General features: G+C 34.4%; 1 protein-coding gene across 3 annotated transcripts in view; it reads left to right on the plus strand.

The window, feature by feature from the left end:
- Positions 1–18924, plus strand: part of MFSD8 (major facilitator superfamily domain containing 8) — a 36050-nt gene that overhangs the window by 7123 nt on the left and 10003 nt on the right. For 2 of the 3 annotated variants that reach the window (XM_070259302.1, XM_070259291.1), the window contains 6 exons: positions 8327–8567; positions 9455–9568; positions 11389–11533; positions 12537–12592; positions 16219–16327; positions 18654–18788. In XM_070259302.1, the coding sequence (XP_070115403.1) occupies positions 8390–8567; positions 9455–9568; positions 11389–11533; positions 12537–12592; positions 16219–16327; positions 18654–18788 (737 nt within the window). In that variant the 5' untranslated portion in view covers positions 8327–8389. Of the gene's footprint in view, positions 1–2793; positions 2838–8326; positions 8568–9454; positions 9569–11388; positions 11534–12536; positions 12593–16218; positions 16328–18653; positions 18789–18924 lie in introns of all 3 variants that reach the window. The other variant, XM_001501730.7, reaches the window with a different exon arrangement.

Here is an 18924-nt window from a genome sequence, read left to right on the forward strand (position 1 = left end):
AAGTTCTTTATATTTTCTGGATATTAACCCCTTATCAGATATATGATTTGCAAATATTTTCTACTATTCCAGGGCTCTTCTTTTCACTCTCCTGATTGTGTCTTTTGAATCAGAGAAGTTTTTCATTCTGATGTAGTAGTCCAATTTATCTATTTTTTTCTTTTGTTGCCTGTGAACCTCGTTTGATTTTTAGGTCGACATATAACATACAAAAAGTAAAGTGCAAGAATCTTAATTTATATAGCTTGATGCATTTTAATCTATTAACATTATTTCTGAAAATATAGTTACTGAAAATTAAAACTACTTGAGGAAAAAAGTTTTTAACATTAAGAATTGTAATTATCATGTTAAAAATGATAAAGAATGAAAATATATAGAAATTATCAATACTGTGATCACTTTTCAAGGAAAGTTTTAGGGAATCTATTTTTTTTCCAAGCTTAGACTCTCTAAGTCTGTAGGCACTAACTTTATAAGTGTTTTCTTTCCCTGAGATGGATAGTGAAGGTCGTTTCACTAAATTGTTTTCTGTATCTTTTCTGTTTGCTTCGGTCACCCTCTTGTTCTCTCTCACTTGCCAGTCTTCTTCATGATTCAGCACTGAGTAAAAATGCGTTTTAAATAAAGCTACAACTAAAGAAAAGTACAAAATGAAGGATATTTTCAACAATTCTTTGTAATACGATTTCATCTTGGATTGTGTATCTATTAGGATGCCTTCTACAAATATCAGAAAAAAAATGTTGACTCACATTGGCTTAAACAGTGCTTTATTTTTTCTTATAAGATATCCATGTTAGGACAACTCCAGGTGAAGTTCACTGGGGCTTTGGCTCTGCTTCCCAATAACTCTTTTGGTTAAAACAAAGGCTACAGCAAGGTTGCAGCCACAGTTTCAGGTGTCATATCCATCCATGGTCATTTTTATTGATTGAGAGGGACTTTTTCTTTTTTAAATCTCCACAGAGATGAGGTGTCCTTCCCCAGAGGTCCCAAAGTAGACCTCCCCTCCCTTCTCACTGGGCAGAACTGGGCTACTGTCACTTTCTAAACCCATCATCAGCTAGGATGGTGGGATTACCCTGACTGAATTTCCTAGACTATCAGGATTTACCCTCTGGCATTTGGGGTGGAGACAGTTTCCCCTAAAGCCTGTGGCTTTGTGGAGGAGTGATGGATACCTGAATAAAATCGGAATTCGGGAAGAACGAAGAGGGCAAATGAATGTTGTTTAGGTAGCAATCTCTGCAATAGATTGTTTATTCATTTAAAACACTTCTAATTTTTAGTACTCAGTTATCTAAAATTATAAGTAATAATTCCAAATTTAACAGCAAAAAAAGAAAATTATTTTAACTTTAGATTTTAATGAACATGTTAAACATTTTACCTGATTACAGGTTTCTTAGTTGTGAAATTGTAGCCTTGATTTCAAATATTAGTTGACTCTTTCAGTTCTTTTTTCATCGAAGTCAATGTGTCAATTCAAAATACATTAAAATGAAATAATTATCAAATTATTTTTTAAAACAGGCTTTATGAAAGGAATGAAGTACTTATAATACTGCAACGTGGATGAACCTTGAAAACGTTATGCCAAGAAAGAAGCCAGACACAAAAGACAAAACAGGATATGATTCTATTCCTATGGAAGTCCAGAGTAGGAAAATCTATAGAGACAGAAAGTAGATTAGTGTTTGCTTAGGGCTGGTGAGGGATAGGATGGAGGGTAGCAGAGTAATAGCTAAAGGATCCAGGGTTTCTTTTTTTTTTTTTTTTAAAGTAATTTCTTTTTAATCTCTTTTTTTTTTTTTTAAGATTTTATTTTTTTCCTTTTTCTCCCCAAAGCCACCCGGTACATAGTTGTACATTCTTCATTGTGGGTCCTAGTTGTGGCATATGGGACACTGCCTCAGCGTGGCTTGATGAGCAGTGCCACGTTCACACCCAGGATTCGAACCAACGAAGCACTGGGCTGCCTGCAACGGAGTGCGCGAACTTAACCACTCAGCCACGGGGCCAGCCCCCCAGGGTTTCTTTTTGAAGTGACTAAAATGTTCTAAAATTGACTGTGGTGATGGTTGCACATATCTATGATTATACTAAAAACCAACCATTGAATTGTATACTTTAAACAGATAAATTTTTTAGTATCTGAATTATATCTTAATAAAGCTGTTTTTTAAAAAAATAACCTTTGTAGGATTTTTATTGGATGTGCCTAACATTTAAAATTTACTAATAGGATTGGGGTTTATCATTACAGTTCTCAAGCAAAAAAGGCTAGCAGAGATAATGAATTTTCTTTTAAGATATGGCCATCTTGAAGAATCCTTGTTCCTTAAAGCCACTGCCCCCAATAGATGTTCATTTTCCTTCTTCCTAATCTCCCCTCTAGTCAATTCTCTCTCCCAAACAACACAGATTAGAAGTCTAGCACTTCCTGTATAACAAAGTGGCCTTTCTTCCATTCATTTCTGCTATAAAAACTTAACAAAGCTTTCAGTAATTTCTGTTTACCATAAAGGCATATGAGTAAGGGGAAATAAGGCCCCTGCTTTTAGTATATTAATTATGTCCAGGGACTATAATACATTCTTTTCAAGCCTTTATTATTTATTTTCCTTCTGATAAGTATAACCCTAATGCTTATTACATTAGACATTTGTGGGCATAAATTTGTGAATTCAGAATGCTATTTTAAAATCTATGTTATAGTTCAAAGAATTGTATCTATAAATGGTGATGAAATTATTTTAAGTATAAATAACAGAGTTTGCCTCTTTCCAGGGTTTTCTATTGTGATAATGTCAATATGGCCATATCTCCAAAAGGTTTGTACACTTCAATCTATTCTTCTCTTAAGTAGCTGTGGTACTAGTAACTCACGTAGTTAAGAGTTTTCTAGAGAGTCTCTTTGGTATTCTATGATTTAATCTTTACTAAAATAACTTGAGATAATAATTCTTCAAAAGAGGCTTATAAGTAAGGTGACCATATGCTTTATTGTGCAAACCAGAAGAATACTCTTGAAGTGAAAGGAGTGCTATTCCAGGAAAATAAGCTTGTACCCTGACAGCCCCAGGCAAATGTAGATGTGTGGTCACCTACTTATTAGCCACTTTCACATCCCATCTCTACTCCCTCCCTCATAAATAAAAAGGAAACTAAACTAGACATAATCTGAATTCTCAAAATGTACAAATTATATTTCTGTGAAATAATTTCATGCTTTCCCATAGAATTAATTTGGGATGTCGGGTGACATTGTGAAAAGAATAGACAATACATTATATGTATTTTGATGCTGTGGTTATTAGATGGGGAGGAGAGGGTGACAAGAAAGTGCAAGCTTGGCGAGTACCCTGACATCAATTGATCATCAAATCCTGTCAATTCTGTCTTTTTCTTAAAAATATATTTGACGTATAACATAGTGTAAATATCTGTCAATTCTGTCTTAAATCTCCAAGAATGAACTTACTAAAAATCAATATTTAAGTTGGAGACATAATTTCTTTGTAACAGTATTTCAGTTAAGGTTCTTGACAGAGTTCCTCTGTGCTTTCCTAACCTCCTGTTCACACCTTAACTTGCTACAATCTGATGACCTCCCCTGCTGCTCTGAAACGCTCTTGTTAAGGTCTCTGATGACTTAACTGCTGACCAATTAGATACTTTTCAGTTCTTCCTTTAGGTGACATTTTTGTAATGTTTGACATTGTTGTCCTCTCCCTACTTCTTGCAACCCTCTCTTAGCCTCCACGACATTTCTCTGTCCTGGCTTTGCTCTCAACTCTATTTGTTCTTAAATCCTTTTGTGTATTTTTCGTCAACTTGTTCCTTATGTGTTGGTTTTCCCCAGAGGTTGGTGTGTGCCTGCGTGTATATTTTAGCCTAGATCCTAAGCCTTGGCCCATATGAGATCTATGACCAACAATTTATTAGATATTCTACTTGGATGAACCTAGGCTCCTCAAGTCTTTACACATTTCTCTCCTTTTTTTCTAGAATGGTTTCCCTCCCTTCATCTCTCCTTTCCTCTGTCCTTCTCTTCCTTTCTCGTTCCCCACTATCTTTTATTCATTCTTCAAGGCTTTGCTCCACTGTCACCTCCTCTGGAAAGCCTTTTTTGACTGTCCCTCACCCCAGTTTGGGCTCGAAGGTTTTCCTACATGCTTCCAAGTCCCTTTATCATTAACACTTATCACTGAGTGTTGTAAAAGTATGTTTACAGAGAGTTTACTTAACTTCCCTACTAGAGTGGTAGGATGGTCAGATGGTTTCAACAAAAATACTAGACATATTTGATGAATATTTAGGGATTAAAATAATACCTCTGATATAATAAATGTGTTAACATTTTGTATTTCATTTTATATTTTTCAGTTTTTATGAATTTTTAAATTTTTGAAAATGCTTTTAAAATATCTGAAAGAAATTTTAAAAGGAATACAAGAAGAAAAATACAAATTTACTTTTTACTGACTTGGAGCCACATTTTAGTTGGTATTTTGAAAGTTAATTTAAAAAATTATATTACATGAAATTTTTACCCATCACACTAAAAATTCTTTCCACACTGGCAGAGCTATTGGAATTGGAACAGAATATTTAACAATTCTAGACACCATGTTTGCTAAAGATATATTTCCATCTATCAAAACTCTTTTGATTTCTATGGTCCCTGCATTTAATCTACTTAACCTCAAAATTCTTGAAAGAAAAGTATTTGCAATAATTAGGTCTACTCTGCACAATATGTTGGATTTTGAAAAGGTATACTCCTTTCTCCAGATATTTGAAAGCTCTTCAAAGGTAAATTTATTGAGTATATAAACTTATAACTAGTTCTTTGGCAATACAAATATAACATTTTCACCAAAAACTTACCAATTAATTTTCTCAAGTTATTTCATAATACTATTGAGAACTCTCTGTGTGCCAGGCACAGTACTAAACCTTTCACCTAAATCATCTTTTGATCTTCATAACGACTCTTGTGAGGTGGTTATTATCACTCCTGTTTGACAAGTGAAAAAAGTAAGACTCAGAGAAGTTAGGTAGCTTGCCCAAGGCCACACAGCTAGAAAATGGCAGAGCCAAGCCTATCTGAAACCAAAATCTGACTCTTAACCACAGTGCTATGTTACCTACTACCTTAAAATGTTAATTCTTAGTTTAAGGCTACTATCTCTTTTATGATAGTATGTTGCCAAATATTACTTAGCTTAAAAGCCATCTGTGAGGGGCTGGCCCCCTGGCCGCTGCAGGCAGCCCAGTGTTTAGTTGGTTCAGATCCTGGGCACGGACATGGCACTGCTCATCAAACCACGCTGAGGCAGCGTCCCACATGCCACAACTAGAAGGACCCACAGTGAAGAATATACAACTATGTACCGGGTGGCTTTGGGGAGAAAAAGGAAAAAAAGAAAATCTTAGGAAAAAAAAAAAAGCCATCTGTGAGAAAGATAAAAAGTTAGGCCAAAAAAAAAACCCAAAATGAAACAGTAAATTGTCTGTCTGAAAGGAATTTGACACTACTGTGAATCTCTGAATTGTACTTCTGGTCCAGCTGGTAGACAGCCATCAGCCGAGGGATTCCTTAGGCTGTGTTACCTAGAGGTGGGGTTGATTTCCAGGAAGACTCATATTCTTAAACCCAGATTTTGAATTGGAATAATAGGTTATTCTACAGGCCCAGGGAGATAGTGAGAATACTCATGTATGAGTTATAATAAGCCATAATAAAACTGATTAGTGAAAATAAAACACTAAGACATATTAGTTTTTATATTGTATAGGTAACATCCATTGAGTGCATACTCTATCCTGACATGGCCCTGTACATGTATTGGCTCAGATAATTCTCATAACAACTCTGTGGAGTTATCTTCATTTGACAGATAAGGAATTAAAGCATGCTACCTTTTTTTCTTAGCTACTCAAATACAGGATTTTTCAGAACCAAGTGGAGCCTGGTTTGGAAACTCCTTAATGGCAAGAACTGTGTTTACTCATCTTTGTATCCTTATTGCCTAGCACACAGTTATTGTTACAGAGAAGGCCTCAGTGACTGTTAATTGAATGAATAAGCAATAATCTATAAGTAAATAGGAGGCTTGGAACACCCATATTCATATCTTAGCTCCCATAGCAAAGCATTAAGATTTCTAGAACTTTGACTTTGACAATATTATTAACATGCTTAGAGAAGAATGTTTTGAAATTCAACAACATCCACTTTGGAGTTTGTTTTTTTAGAGAAGATCTAGATCCAACTTTCACTGAAGTGTGCAAAACCAAACAAGTTTACAGATGATTACCATACAGTGTAAGTGGGTAAAGGTCTAAAAGTATGGTCGATGTGTGTGTCTGTGTGTGAGAGAGAGAGAGAGAGAGACACGGATAGACGGACACAGGGGGATCAAGAAGACACACACACACACACACACACACACACACACACACACACACACACACACACACACTTGGGGGTTAGAGAGATGTTTCTAATCCAGACTAAGGAGATCCTGGAAGACTTTCTAAAATCAGGTACACCTGAGCTGAGTTTTGAAGGCCTGCAGAAGTTGGTCACTTGAAGGAAAGGTGGGGGCCCGGGAGTAGGAGGTTGGCAAGGCACTGCTAGTGGAAGGAGCAGTAGAGGAGCCTGTGCAAAGGCCTGGAGGCAAAGAACTTGGCTCATTTTGGAAACTTCAAACAGTTCTACATGGCTAGAAGTTAGAACTGGGGGAAACAAATGTGCAGAGATGAGGTGCGAGAGGAGAGACAGTGGCCAGCTTGTAAGCTAGTTTTTCATAATAAGAAGTTTAGATTTTATTCTGAAAACAGCATGATAGAGATCATCTGAGGTGGCCAGAGGACCAGAAATGAGATGCTTGTGTTACTGTAAGAGAGAAACACCCGAGCACAGATAACAGTTGTTCAATTACTGAAGTGACACCTGTTGTAGTGTAGAACCTGTATCTCCCAAACTATTTTACTCTCCCGTTACAATTCTAGCAGAGTTCTAACAGATTCCAGGTTTCCAGTCACTGTAAAGAATAGTATCCAGTTAAAATAAAAGTTTCCACTGGTCTCTAGCAAATGTTGTTACTATTGTTAGAGCCACCCCCCACAGTCAGCTCACTTCTGTCCATAAAATGGACACTTGACTATGATCAGTTGACATCCTGGAAAGACACTTTCAACCTTTTACTTTCAAACCACTGCATGTTTAACATTAAAATTGAGTTTTCATTGCTTTTTTGAAATTTAACTCTAAAATTTCTATGACATGAATTTAATATTTTATAGATCATATTTTAATATTTGTTTTATATTTTAATAGGACAAAAGGAGCTAAAGGAAATACAAGTAGAAAATGAAAAGCAGAGTGCCTAAAATAAGAGAGACTTTTAAGGCTAGAACTTTAAATATTATGTATCATTATATTTATTCACTCTTATTTCTCACCTCCCACAAACCAAAATCGACCTGAATATTTCCATTTTAAGCTATTTAAAAATATCTTTAGAAAACAAGAGGCCATGGCTTTCCTTATTAAGTTGTTCTACCACTTAACCTATGTCTGTTTAAACTTATTTCCTAAAATTTAGTGGTTCTTATTTTCCCAAAGTACTTTATAGCCTACCATATTTGAGTGAAATAATCTGTTCATTTATTCCGTAGGCCCTTTTGTAAGCTAAAATCTTCTGTTTTTTGAAAATATTTCATTTTCTGAATTTTAATTATTTGGTTCTCCCCTCAACGTTGATCATGATATATAAACCTTCTTTAAGTGTTAGAATCCTGAATTGTCTGTGTCTAAAGGAAGAAGTAGTAATAAGGTTTAATTTGGCTTTTGTGTTTTTATTGTCTTTAAGCATTTGACTATTGTGCTCAGTTTAAAAAAAAATGATTTACCATGCTAATAGCTGCTTAGCTTATGGAGTAGCGTAAGTCTAAATAATTGTATTTTCTTTATAAGAATTAAAGAATGGCATATTATTTTTTATGATATTGTTATATTTATAATGTAATTATCTTTTCAACAAGATTTTTATGAACCAGAAATTTCCATAATCATTTTAAAAGATGAAGCTTCCCAAGCATTTTTCCTTGCGTGTAGTGAATTATTAGCACATTTAATTGTAATGTCAGAAGCTACTGTAAGTAAGAGTGTTATAAAACTTATATGTTATCATTATCATTTTTATTTGTTTTAAATAGGAAACGTTACATGGTCAGAAAAACATATTTAGGTTTTAAGCTTTACTTTTCTTGGATAATAATTCTTAAAGCTTTGTACTTTTTTCTGCAGATTGATGAGACAGCTGATGCAAGTTTTTTGGGCTGGGTTATTGCTTCGTTTAGTCTCGGCCAGATGGTAGCTTCACCTATATTTGGTTTGTGGTCTAATTATAGACCAAGAAAAGAGCCTCTTATTGTCTCCATCTTCATTTCGGTGGCAGCCAACTGCCTCTATGCATATGTCCACCTCCCAGCTTCTCATAATAAATACTACATGTTGGTTGCTCGAGGATTGGTGGGATTTGGAGCAGGTAATATGTTTGTATGTATACGTTTAGTTGGTCAGATTCACATTCCTCCTGACATTGTTGGCCCTCTCTCACCTGGTGTCACCCCTTCTCAGTCTCATATCCCACAGTTCAGCATGCAGATCTCTCATTGCAAACAGACAGATATTTCTCCTATCATTTCACCTTGTACACGATGTTCCCATTACTTATAGTTTGTTTCTCTCTTCTGTCCCCATCATTCTTCATCTTCAAGACTGAGTTCAAGTTCCACATCTTCAAGCTTTCTTAGGCTACCCTAGTCCTTAATGGATCTTTCCTTCTCCCACATGTCTCCAGCACTGGCTTATATACTCTTTTGCTGTTTTGTTTTGTTTGCTTATATACTCTTTGGTTTTCATCCTTTATCACCAACCAGAGAGTAAACTTTTTGTAATTTGAGAAAATTTATGACTTTTTAAAATATTCTGTGGTCCCTAGCAGAGTCCCTTGAACATAATAAGTGCTCAGTGAATTGTTTTAAGTTGAATTGTTAGTGGATCTATTTTTGTTTCTTGTATTACAGGTCTAAGCATGCAGAGTTTGTGACATCTTTCTTTTAAAAATAGTTGTAGTAATCAAGTAGTATGCTATTCACTCAGTGCTTTCTCAATAAATGATGAAAAAAGTTTCACATTCCCATAATGCCATTTTTCATTTGTTCAAATCTTTAACTGTGTTTTCTTATTACTAAAAGTAATATTTTACATTAATTGATGCATTTGCTCAATATATGTGCTTTGTATGATCATAAAGAGAAAGCAGTGACTGTACTATAGATTAATATTTCTTGTGTATAAAGCCAAATTAAGTTGAGTTTTATAAACTGAAGGATATTTTCTTTCACTTTGGATTATTGTGTCTTTTCTCAGGAAATGTGGCAGTTGTTAGATCGTATATTGCTGGTGCTACTTCCCTTCAGGAGAGAACAGGCTCCATGGCAAACACAAGTGCGTGTCAAGCATTAGGTTTTATTCTAGGTCCAGGTAGGTGTTTTCACTTGTCATTACCTGAATTTGAATTGGGAAAACTTTTGAGGTTCAAATGTTAAACAAAATCCAAGTGCAAAACTTCATAGCTGAAGGGAAAGGGAGGGAAACTGATATTTTTTGATCCAGCAGTGAGGCTAGGCTCTTTATATATGTTAACTCATGTCCTTTAAATTAAGTGCTATTAGTCCCATTTTACAGACTAGGACACCAAGGCATAGAGAATCTAAGTAAATTCTCCAGGGTCAGCCAGATAGTAAATGGGAAATCAAAGTTCAAACCTAATTCTCTCTGACTAAAGCGTAGGTTCTGTGAAATAATCATTTAGCTTGACATCTCTGGAAGAGTTTGCTTTCTTTTTCCATTTATTAGAAACAAAATTCTTTCAACTGAAGGATTTGAGGAAAGCTATAGGAGGTTCTTTACCTTCTTTACCCTTTGCCTATACCTTTAAGACTTTTCTAGGGTTGAAGAAAATGAAAGAGTTTTTAAAAGATTTACTGCTTTCTTCTTCTTCTAAAGGGAGAAAATCCTTTAGCTGAGTATAAAAAAATATTAATAAGATTTAATACTTCCCCAAGGCCAATTAATTTTTTGAGTAGAGAAATTAGTCATTTTTTACAAGAATAACATTAAAAAACCGTTGAATTGGCTCATGCTTTGAATATTGCAGTTATGAATATCATCAGTTTGAAACCAACTCAGTTTACTCCAACACCACCCCAGCTTCCATTACTTCCTTCTTTTTAACCAAAAAAAGGCTCAACAGAAGAGAATGTAATTCTTCGTTCACCAGATTCTAACATTATAGTTTAGTATTCTGGAGTAAAATATAAACGCCAATGCAGCATAATTGAACCTACCACTGTAGCATCAAGTACGTGAGGACATAATCTGGGTCTTCTCTATTTCGCACTCGACCCTCTGCGTCTAGCACAGCACCTAGTGTAGACTTAGGTTCTCAGAAACTAACACCTGAGAAGCATTGTAAAGATTATCTCATTTAAACATTTTGTGTTACAGATGAGTAAATGGAGGCCTGAAAATATTAGATGACTTTTCCAATATTAGTGACCACATTAACAGGCTCTAACGTTTACTGAGAGTTCTTACTATGTGCTAGACATTGTTCTAAGTGCTTTAGGTGTGACGTCTTACTTAATCCTCACACTAAGGTTACATGTAAATTATTGGCAGAGCCAGATACAGAATCTAAATCCAGAGAGCAGACCAGTACTCTCCCAATCCGATTTTTGCCACAGATCCAAATTTCAATATTATTATTAATTATTTAAAATACTATAATATATAATACCATATACACAGTAATATTTTAAAATATTGACAAAATGTGACATTTTCTTTATTATAATGAAATTGATTAAACTTTCATAACTTATGTTAGAAATTATATAAATTTCCTACAGAGATTTTTTTTAAAAAGGAAAATAATGACAGGTTAGCTTAGATATAATTCTTTGTGAATACATGTACATCAGTGTTTCTCAACCTTTTTTTCATTATTGTCGCAAGGAGCCTCTTTGGACAGTTTTTTTTCTAATCACTCCATCCCATGAAATTTTAATACCACAGATCTATTGTATATCTATTGTGTATTGTATGCATATTCAGGCTTTATATAGAAAAAGTAAATTTTTCACCTCCTCCTTCAAACCAATTTTCTCATCCCTGTTGAGATGCATGATGTAGATGAATGGTTCCATAATAGTTCCAATTTTGTGGTAAATGTCTTTCACATTTTTTTAAGCCTATGCCTCTGTATAATGATTCATCTGTATACATTTTATTTTAATAAGTTTTTCAGACTTGTTTTGCACTCATTGGAGAAAAGGGCGTGACGTGGGATACTATTAAGCTGCAGATAAACATGTACACTGCACCGGTTTTACTTGGCGCCTTCCTGGGAATTTTAAATATTATTCTGATCCTTGCTATATTAAGGTAATTAGATAGAAATGCTGAAACTACTTTTGTAGATTGTGAAATAAATAAGCATTATTATTATCGGAGGATAATTATTCCTATGAAATCTTTATTTGGTTTTTGATGTCTAAAGTTGTGTTCATATGTTTTGTTCAGCTGATGCATGTGGTACTTGCAACTAAAATAATAAACAAACGGATAAATGAGAACAGATTATAAGGTCTTTGAAGAATCAAGATTTGGTCTTGATTTACTAACTAAAGTTTTCTCTTTTTTGTGGCTGGGAAAGATTCACCCTGAGATAACATCTGTTACCAATCTTCCTCTCTTTTTTTTTTTCCCTCCCCAAAGCCCCAGTACCTAGTGGTATGTTCTAGTTGTAAGTCCTTCTAGTTCTTCTATGTGAGCTGCCACCACAGCATGGCTACTGATAGACATAATGGTGTGGTTCCATGCATGGGAACTGAACCCAGGCTGTCAAAGTGGAATGTGCCAAACTTTAACCACTAGGCCATCAGGGCTGGCTCTAAGTATAGGTTTCTAAGTAGGGGGATGGCATGAAAGCAACATTTTAAGTAGATTAATGCTTAGTATCAACCTTAAATACAAAAGTTTCTTGTAATGTATATCTCTTTTATATATTAGAAGAAATTTTTTAAAATTACAGAAGTTTTGTTACCTTGTATTTCTTTAGAATGGTTTATCCAAGAGTCCAAAAACATTTATAACTAATGTTTAAAGTCACTGGGAAAACTTCAAATGCTGATTAAGGTAGATAATGTGCGCTTTTAGATGAACTGAGTATTTCTTTTCATTTTATGTGATAATATAATAAGAATTATAACTTGTATCTTTTTAATTGTATTGATTGTATCTCATTGGTAATACTTTTATTACTCAGAAGCCAGTAAAAGAAACTATATCAGAATGTGAAAAACTAGAAGGCTAGTAATTAATTTAAGCCATTTCTCTATTATACTAAGCTTTTCATCGATACGCTATTTATGTTTTTCTTTTTAAGAGAACATCGTGTGGATGACTCAGGACGACAATGTAAAAGTATTAATTTTGAAGAAGGTACTATTAAGCTGTTTGACTAAATTACTATAACATCATCAAAGTGATTCTAATGATTCTCTTTGGTATTTACTTGGATTTTGCTTCTGAGGACAATATAACGGGTGATTGGGGAAGATCGTCAAAGTTGAAAGTTACCTAAATTGATTAAAAAAAAGGCATACCCATATCAGTTATTTGTGTTCACGATTGACAAAGTTAAAACGGTTGCTAAAAATCACTTCATCTGGTTTTTGAAAAGCCAATATCCTAAAACCTTTGTGATCTTTGGGATGATTTCAGTAACTTTGCTCCCAGATGTGTTTGTTTCGAGCAGTTCTTTGCTCCCTTAATCGTAGGAATAGGTATAGTTTCTCTTTTGTATTTTTATTCTTTTGGAATACTCTACAGATGTACATTCTCGTCCTTTAGATCTTTCTCTGACTCAAAAATAGGTACCCAGTCTGGTAAGTAGGTAGATTTTACTAAATTAACTTTTATTTAAGTACTAATTATGTCCTCCTTGGGGAGTATCTCACCCCCTTTACAAAAGAATGCATCTCAGTCCTTGCCCTCGAAGAATTTATAAAGCTGTGGAAAAGACTCAGTGTAATTTTACCAAACTTTCCTAGCTATTTCACTTAGTTTCCACAGCAGCACTAGTGGGAGGTAAAGTTAAAAGTAGTTTGGTCGAGAGCAGAGTAGTGAGGAGCTCTAGGAAGTTTTTGAACAAAGGAGAAGTATGACAGTGGATTCATGTGAGGCTAATCCAGATGTGTGAAGGCCTGAACTAGGGCAGCAGCTGAGAATGGAGAAGGGATGGATATGAGGTTTTGAAGGAAAAAAACAAAATTCTTAATAGCGAATATTAAGGTTTAGAGGGAGTTACTGAAGATGTCTGCCAGGTTTTGATTCTAGATAATTGAAAGAATGGGAAAGAACAAGAAGTTAGGAAGGGAGATTGTCTGAAAGATGAGATGATTTCAATTTGGATTTAGCTGCACATACTGCTACACTAGAAAAGCTAAAAAATTTCAGAGGCATTTCTAATTTTGGCAGTAGAGATCAAGGCTAGAGATACAAATTTTGGACTTACCCAGAGAAAAACACTATAAAAACAAATAGTGAGAGAAAGAAAGAAAGAAAGGAAGGGGTAGATGAATCAAGTGCAGCAAATATTGTTGAACCTAGGGGATGGATATATGTGGATATGTTTGAAATTGTTCAAAATGAAAAATGGAAGGAAGGAAAGAAGGTGAGAACGTGCCAGCAGTGGGTATGAGCTACTTTTTTTAAAAGGTGAAAAGTTGAATGCTACCTTAAAGGACACATCAGATAAAGGAATGAGCAAGCTAAAGAGGGTGAGGTTAAATTTGTATTTCAGATAGACAATCAATAAATTTTTATTATAACTATGTCCCAAATATTTCCTGGAACATTCTTATACTTAAATTTCAAATATTGTATGGAACATACTTAAAGTTATTATTTATTTCAAATTCAAATTTAACTGAGTATCTTGTATTTTTATTTACTAAGTCTGGCAAACCTAGTGAGACTCTAAGCATCTACATTTATAACAACCTACCATCTGAGCTGATGCTGCTGGTCTGTGAACCACACTTTGAGTAGCAAAGGTCTAGAGCTTTGTCCAATATGGTAGCTGCTAGCCACATTTAGTTATTTAAATTACATTATACTTAAGGAATTCCTCAGTCACACTAGCTACATCTCAAATGCTTAATTATGGATATTTGTGGCAAGCGGCTAATTGTATTGGACAGTACGGAGAAAGAACATTTCCATCATGGCAAAGTGCCGTTGGATAGCACTGCTCCAAAGCACAAATGAGAGTTTAGAAAGGAGAGATCTGTTTTCTTTCATAAGATTTCTAGTTACTTCAAAATAATTTTTATAAGACAAACATCATTTTGCGGGGGCAGGGGGCTGGCCTCATGGCCGATTGGTTAAAGTTCTGTGCGCTCTGCTTCAGCAGTCTGGGTTCACAGTTTCAGACCCCAGGTGCAGACCTACTCCACTCACCAGCCATGCTGTGGCAGTGTTCCACATACAAAAAAATAAAGGAGGATTGCCACAGATGTTAGCTCAGGGCAAATATTCCTCAAGCAAAAAAAAAAAAAAAAAAAAGAGGAAGATTGGCAATGGATGTTAGCGCTCAGGGTGAATCTTCCTCAGGAAAAAAAAAATCATTTCTAAATTTCAATAAATGTTTAGATAAAACATATCAGTTTTTTTCCTCTTATTAAAGATGTTATCATGAGGTAGGATTATTTCCAATTACGTAGTATTTTAATCAATATATTAATGTAGTCTTTTTCTTAAAATTCTTGTAATTAGGATACCTAGTCAAACCCCACAGTCTAGGATGCAGCATCTCTGAGCTCGCCCACTGAAGCCAGCACTGGGTGGAGGCTGCAGGAAACTAACCATATATGAAGCAAACTCCAGTCTAACTTGGGGCAACGTTGAGATCTGTTTCAAATGAGTAAAGACTGGCTTCTAGGTGGTGGTTGAGAATCAAGGAGGTCTATCCAAAATAATACAAGGCCAAGAAGGACCAGAGTCTACCCCAGAAAAGGATCTGGACCAAGGAGACCAGTTTTTTTGGTGATTAGAAAGGGAGGTCATGGCCCTACGTTGAGTGTCTAGGGTGCTTACTTGCCCCAAGTATAGCAGACTATTTCCAAATGTCGCTTACTTTTAAGAGGAGGAACTGCTTCTCGGGCATCCTGAGATACAAAGGCAGGCACTGCCATGAAAAAAATTATAGAAACTTAGTGTGTCTTAGGAACGTCACGTCCTGCCCCCTATGCTGCTACACATACACTTAAAGATAGCATAAATGAGCACATTCTTGTATTACTTACCGAGTTTACCCTGAGTAAACTGGGTAAATTATAAAATAGCATGATGGCTGTATGTAAGTAGATGTATGTGTCTTCCCACATCAGGAAGAGCCTGTGTTGCGTGTGTAGTTTGACTACATAGTTCAGGAAAAGTCAATACACTCTCTTTGCCTTCTTAATTTATAAAACCACCATCAAATCTTGGTGGTTCTCTGCAGAATATATTTCTTTGCAAAAATATAAATGATAACATAAGGACTTTTTAAAAAATTGTGATAACATAAGGATATTTACTAATTTCTCATAGCATTGAAATTTAAAATAGATATCCATTGAAGTGAATCATAGAACTGAGAACTGATTTAATAAACTATTTGAGGTCTTCATGAAGTCTTTATAAATTTAAGATTTAGGTAAGGAAGAAAAGAACCCTGAAAGTGAAATTTAAAGCAAATGTATTTCATATGAGATCATTTTGTAGAATTCTATAAAATACATCCCTATTTTGGATTGAGAGACACCAAATAGAAAATCTGAGTATTTCCTGTAGATAATGGAATTGAAGTGTATCTTCTGGGAAGAAAGTTCATTTTGCTTTTAAATGCTATTTAAAAATTATTTCTGTCGTATACGTTGTTACTTTTAAACTGCTTTGAAGCGTAAAAATGATTTTCAATCTTTAGTCATAGAATTTGTTACTTATAATTTCTATATTATTTTAGTGCTGTAAGAAAGATTAGATGTGTAGGTAATATAATTTTTTTCTCCTGTTTGCTCCAGCAAGTCCAGATGAAGTTCAGGATCCCCAAGGAAATATTGATCAAGTTGCTGTTGCGTCCACCAATGTTTTGTTTTTCGTGGTTCTATTTATCTTTGCCCTTTTTGAAACGTAAGTTTTATTCTGTCTTCATCTAAATCAGATTGTGTCAATAACCTGTATTTCTTACTGCTTTAATCAAGCATATAGATTTTCTCAAAAACTTTATGTAAGGCATATTTTTCTTGTCATCATGTAAAAGATATATATATTTTTTTATGCTTTTAACTTGAATGCAGTTAATTCTCTGTAATCTTACTACCTTATCTTACTTCCTTAAGGAATCTCTTTCACAAGTCTTCCCCCTTTCCTCTGAGATTTATGGCAAATGTAGTTATAAAACTTTATTGTCATGATTTAATTAACTTTAAGCTATATAATTCCCTAGTTATGTATATGGAGTTCAGTCTGTCAATTTTAACTTATTTAAGCTCTAATCCTGAAAAAAACTAGTATGTATATTACAAAATCTCTGCCTTGTTTAGGCTTTTTTGACCTTTAGTTATCATATGGCTTTTTATTTTTAAAGTGCCTTTCAATTATATTATAAAAACAGTACGTTCTTGTTATAAATATTCCAAACCTTACAACAGTATTTCCACATCTACTTTCCCTGGAGCTAACCACTGCTAATACTTGTGTGTATTTTTTTAACACTTTTTCTATACAACTATAAGTATTGCTATATGTGTACATGTGTGTGTGTCTATTAAACCAATATAGAATATGTAATATCATTTGACAACTTGGTTTATTCCCTTACCAATACATTATAACATTTTAATGCCAGTACATGTAGGTTTGCTTGATTTTTTTATTTTAAAATTATTGAGATATATGAAAATTTCAGCTCATCTGATTTGAGGGGCATTTTTTAGATTGTGGCCAAATATATACAACATGAAATTTACTATTTAAGCTTTTTTTTTTTTGAGGAAGATTAGCCCTGAGCTAACATTCGCTGCCAATCCTCCTCTTTTTTGCTGAGGAAGACTGGCCCTGAGCTAACATCCATGTCCATCTTCCTCTACTTTATATGTGGGATGCCTACCACAGCATGGCTTGCCAAGCAGTGCCATGTCCACACCCAGGATCCTAATCGGCAAACCCTTGGCCGCCGAAGTAGAATGTGCAAACTTAACCACTGCACCACCAGGCCAGCCCCCCATTTAAACTATTTTTAATTGTACAATTCAGTGGTATTAAGTACATTCACAATGTTGTGCAACCATCACCACTATCCATTTCCAGAACTGAATTTTCATCATCCCAAATGGGAGCTCTACACCCATTAAATGAGAAATCCCCATTACCCCTCACCTAGCCCCTGGTAACCTCTATTCTACTTTCTCTCTCTATGAATTTGCCTATTCTAGGTACTTCATATAAATGGATCATACAACTTTTGTCCTTTTGTGTCTTGCTTATTTCACTTAGCATGATGTTTTCAAGTTCATCCTTGTTGTAGCATGTGTCAGAATTTCAGACCTTTTTATGGATGAAGAATATTCTATTGTATGTATATACCAATTTTGTTTATCCATCATTTGTCAGTGGACATTTGGGTTATTTCTGCCTTTTCCCTGTTGATAATAATGTTGCAATGAACATTGGTGTACAAGTATCTATTGGAGTCTCTGCTTTCACTTCTCTTGAGAATATACCCAGAAGTGGAATTGCTGAATCATATCGTAATTCCATGTTTAATTTATTAAGAAACCATCAAACTATTTTCCACCTCAGCTCATCTGACTTTAAAATTAAAAGTGGCCATATTCTTTTTTTTTTTAAGAATGAATATTTTAAATATATTTAAATTCTATTTTGTAGCCAGTTAAACAGAAGGCGATAGAAAGTAGGAAAAGAAGCTTGGCAAGGAAGGAGAGAGACAGTAATATAAAGGAAGAGAGACATTCAGAAGTGGAAGAAAAATACATACATTCCAAGACAGGGATGAAACAGGAAGAGACTGAGCAAAAGAAAAAATGCCAGAAGGTTCTAATAACTTAATAATAGTTACAGTATTTCATTGAAAAGAGACCAATTTAAATCAAAATATAACCATGATTATTTAGTTATATTAGAATGATAGGAAGTACAGTTGGTTTATTTCTTCTTCCTGTTTTTCAAACTTTTTGCAATGTGGATATATTACTTATATAATTAAAATGAATATTAAGAAATAAAAACACAAATAGCCAAACTTAGTAGCTTGTGCATGTAACAAAATGTGCCTAAAACATGTTAAAATTTTTGTTTATGTAGATCTGGTGTCATTGTTAAAAGGGATTCAAATTCTTGAATGTGTCGGTATCATTATTAAAGCTTCTATTTCAACTTTCAGTAACAATGACTGATTTTAATAAAATAAGAATAATTTCTTTTTCGTTTTTCTTAGCATCGTTACTCCATTAACAATGGATATGTATGCCTGGACTCGAGAACAAGCTGTGTTATATGGTGGGATAATACTTGCTGCTCTTGGAGTTGAGGCAGTTATTATTTTCATGGGGATTAAATTACTTTCCAAAAAGTAAGTTATGTGTCTTTGGCTTTGTTTCAAATCTATTTATTTAAAGTGAAATGAAATAGAGCTAGCAACGTAAATGAATGTTAGTAAAATGATTTAAAGCTTTTCTCTCATTATGTATTAGTTTTAGTCCTTGAAC

Source organism: Equus caballus, chromosome 2, assembly GCF_041296265.1.
Source record: "Equus caballus isolate H_3958 breed thoroughbred chromosome 2, TB-T2T, whole genome shotgun sequence".
Classification (NCBI taxonomy): Eukaryota; Metazoa; Chordata; class Mammalia; order Perissodactyla; family Equidae; genus Equus; species Equus caballus.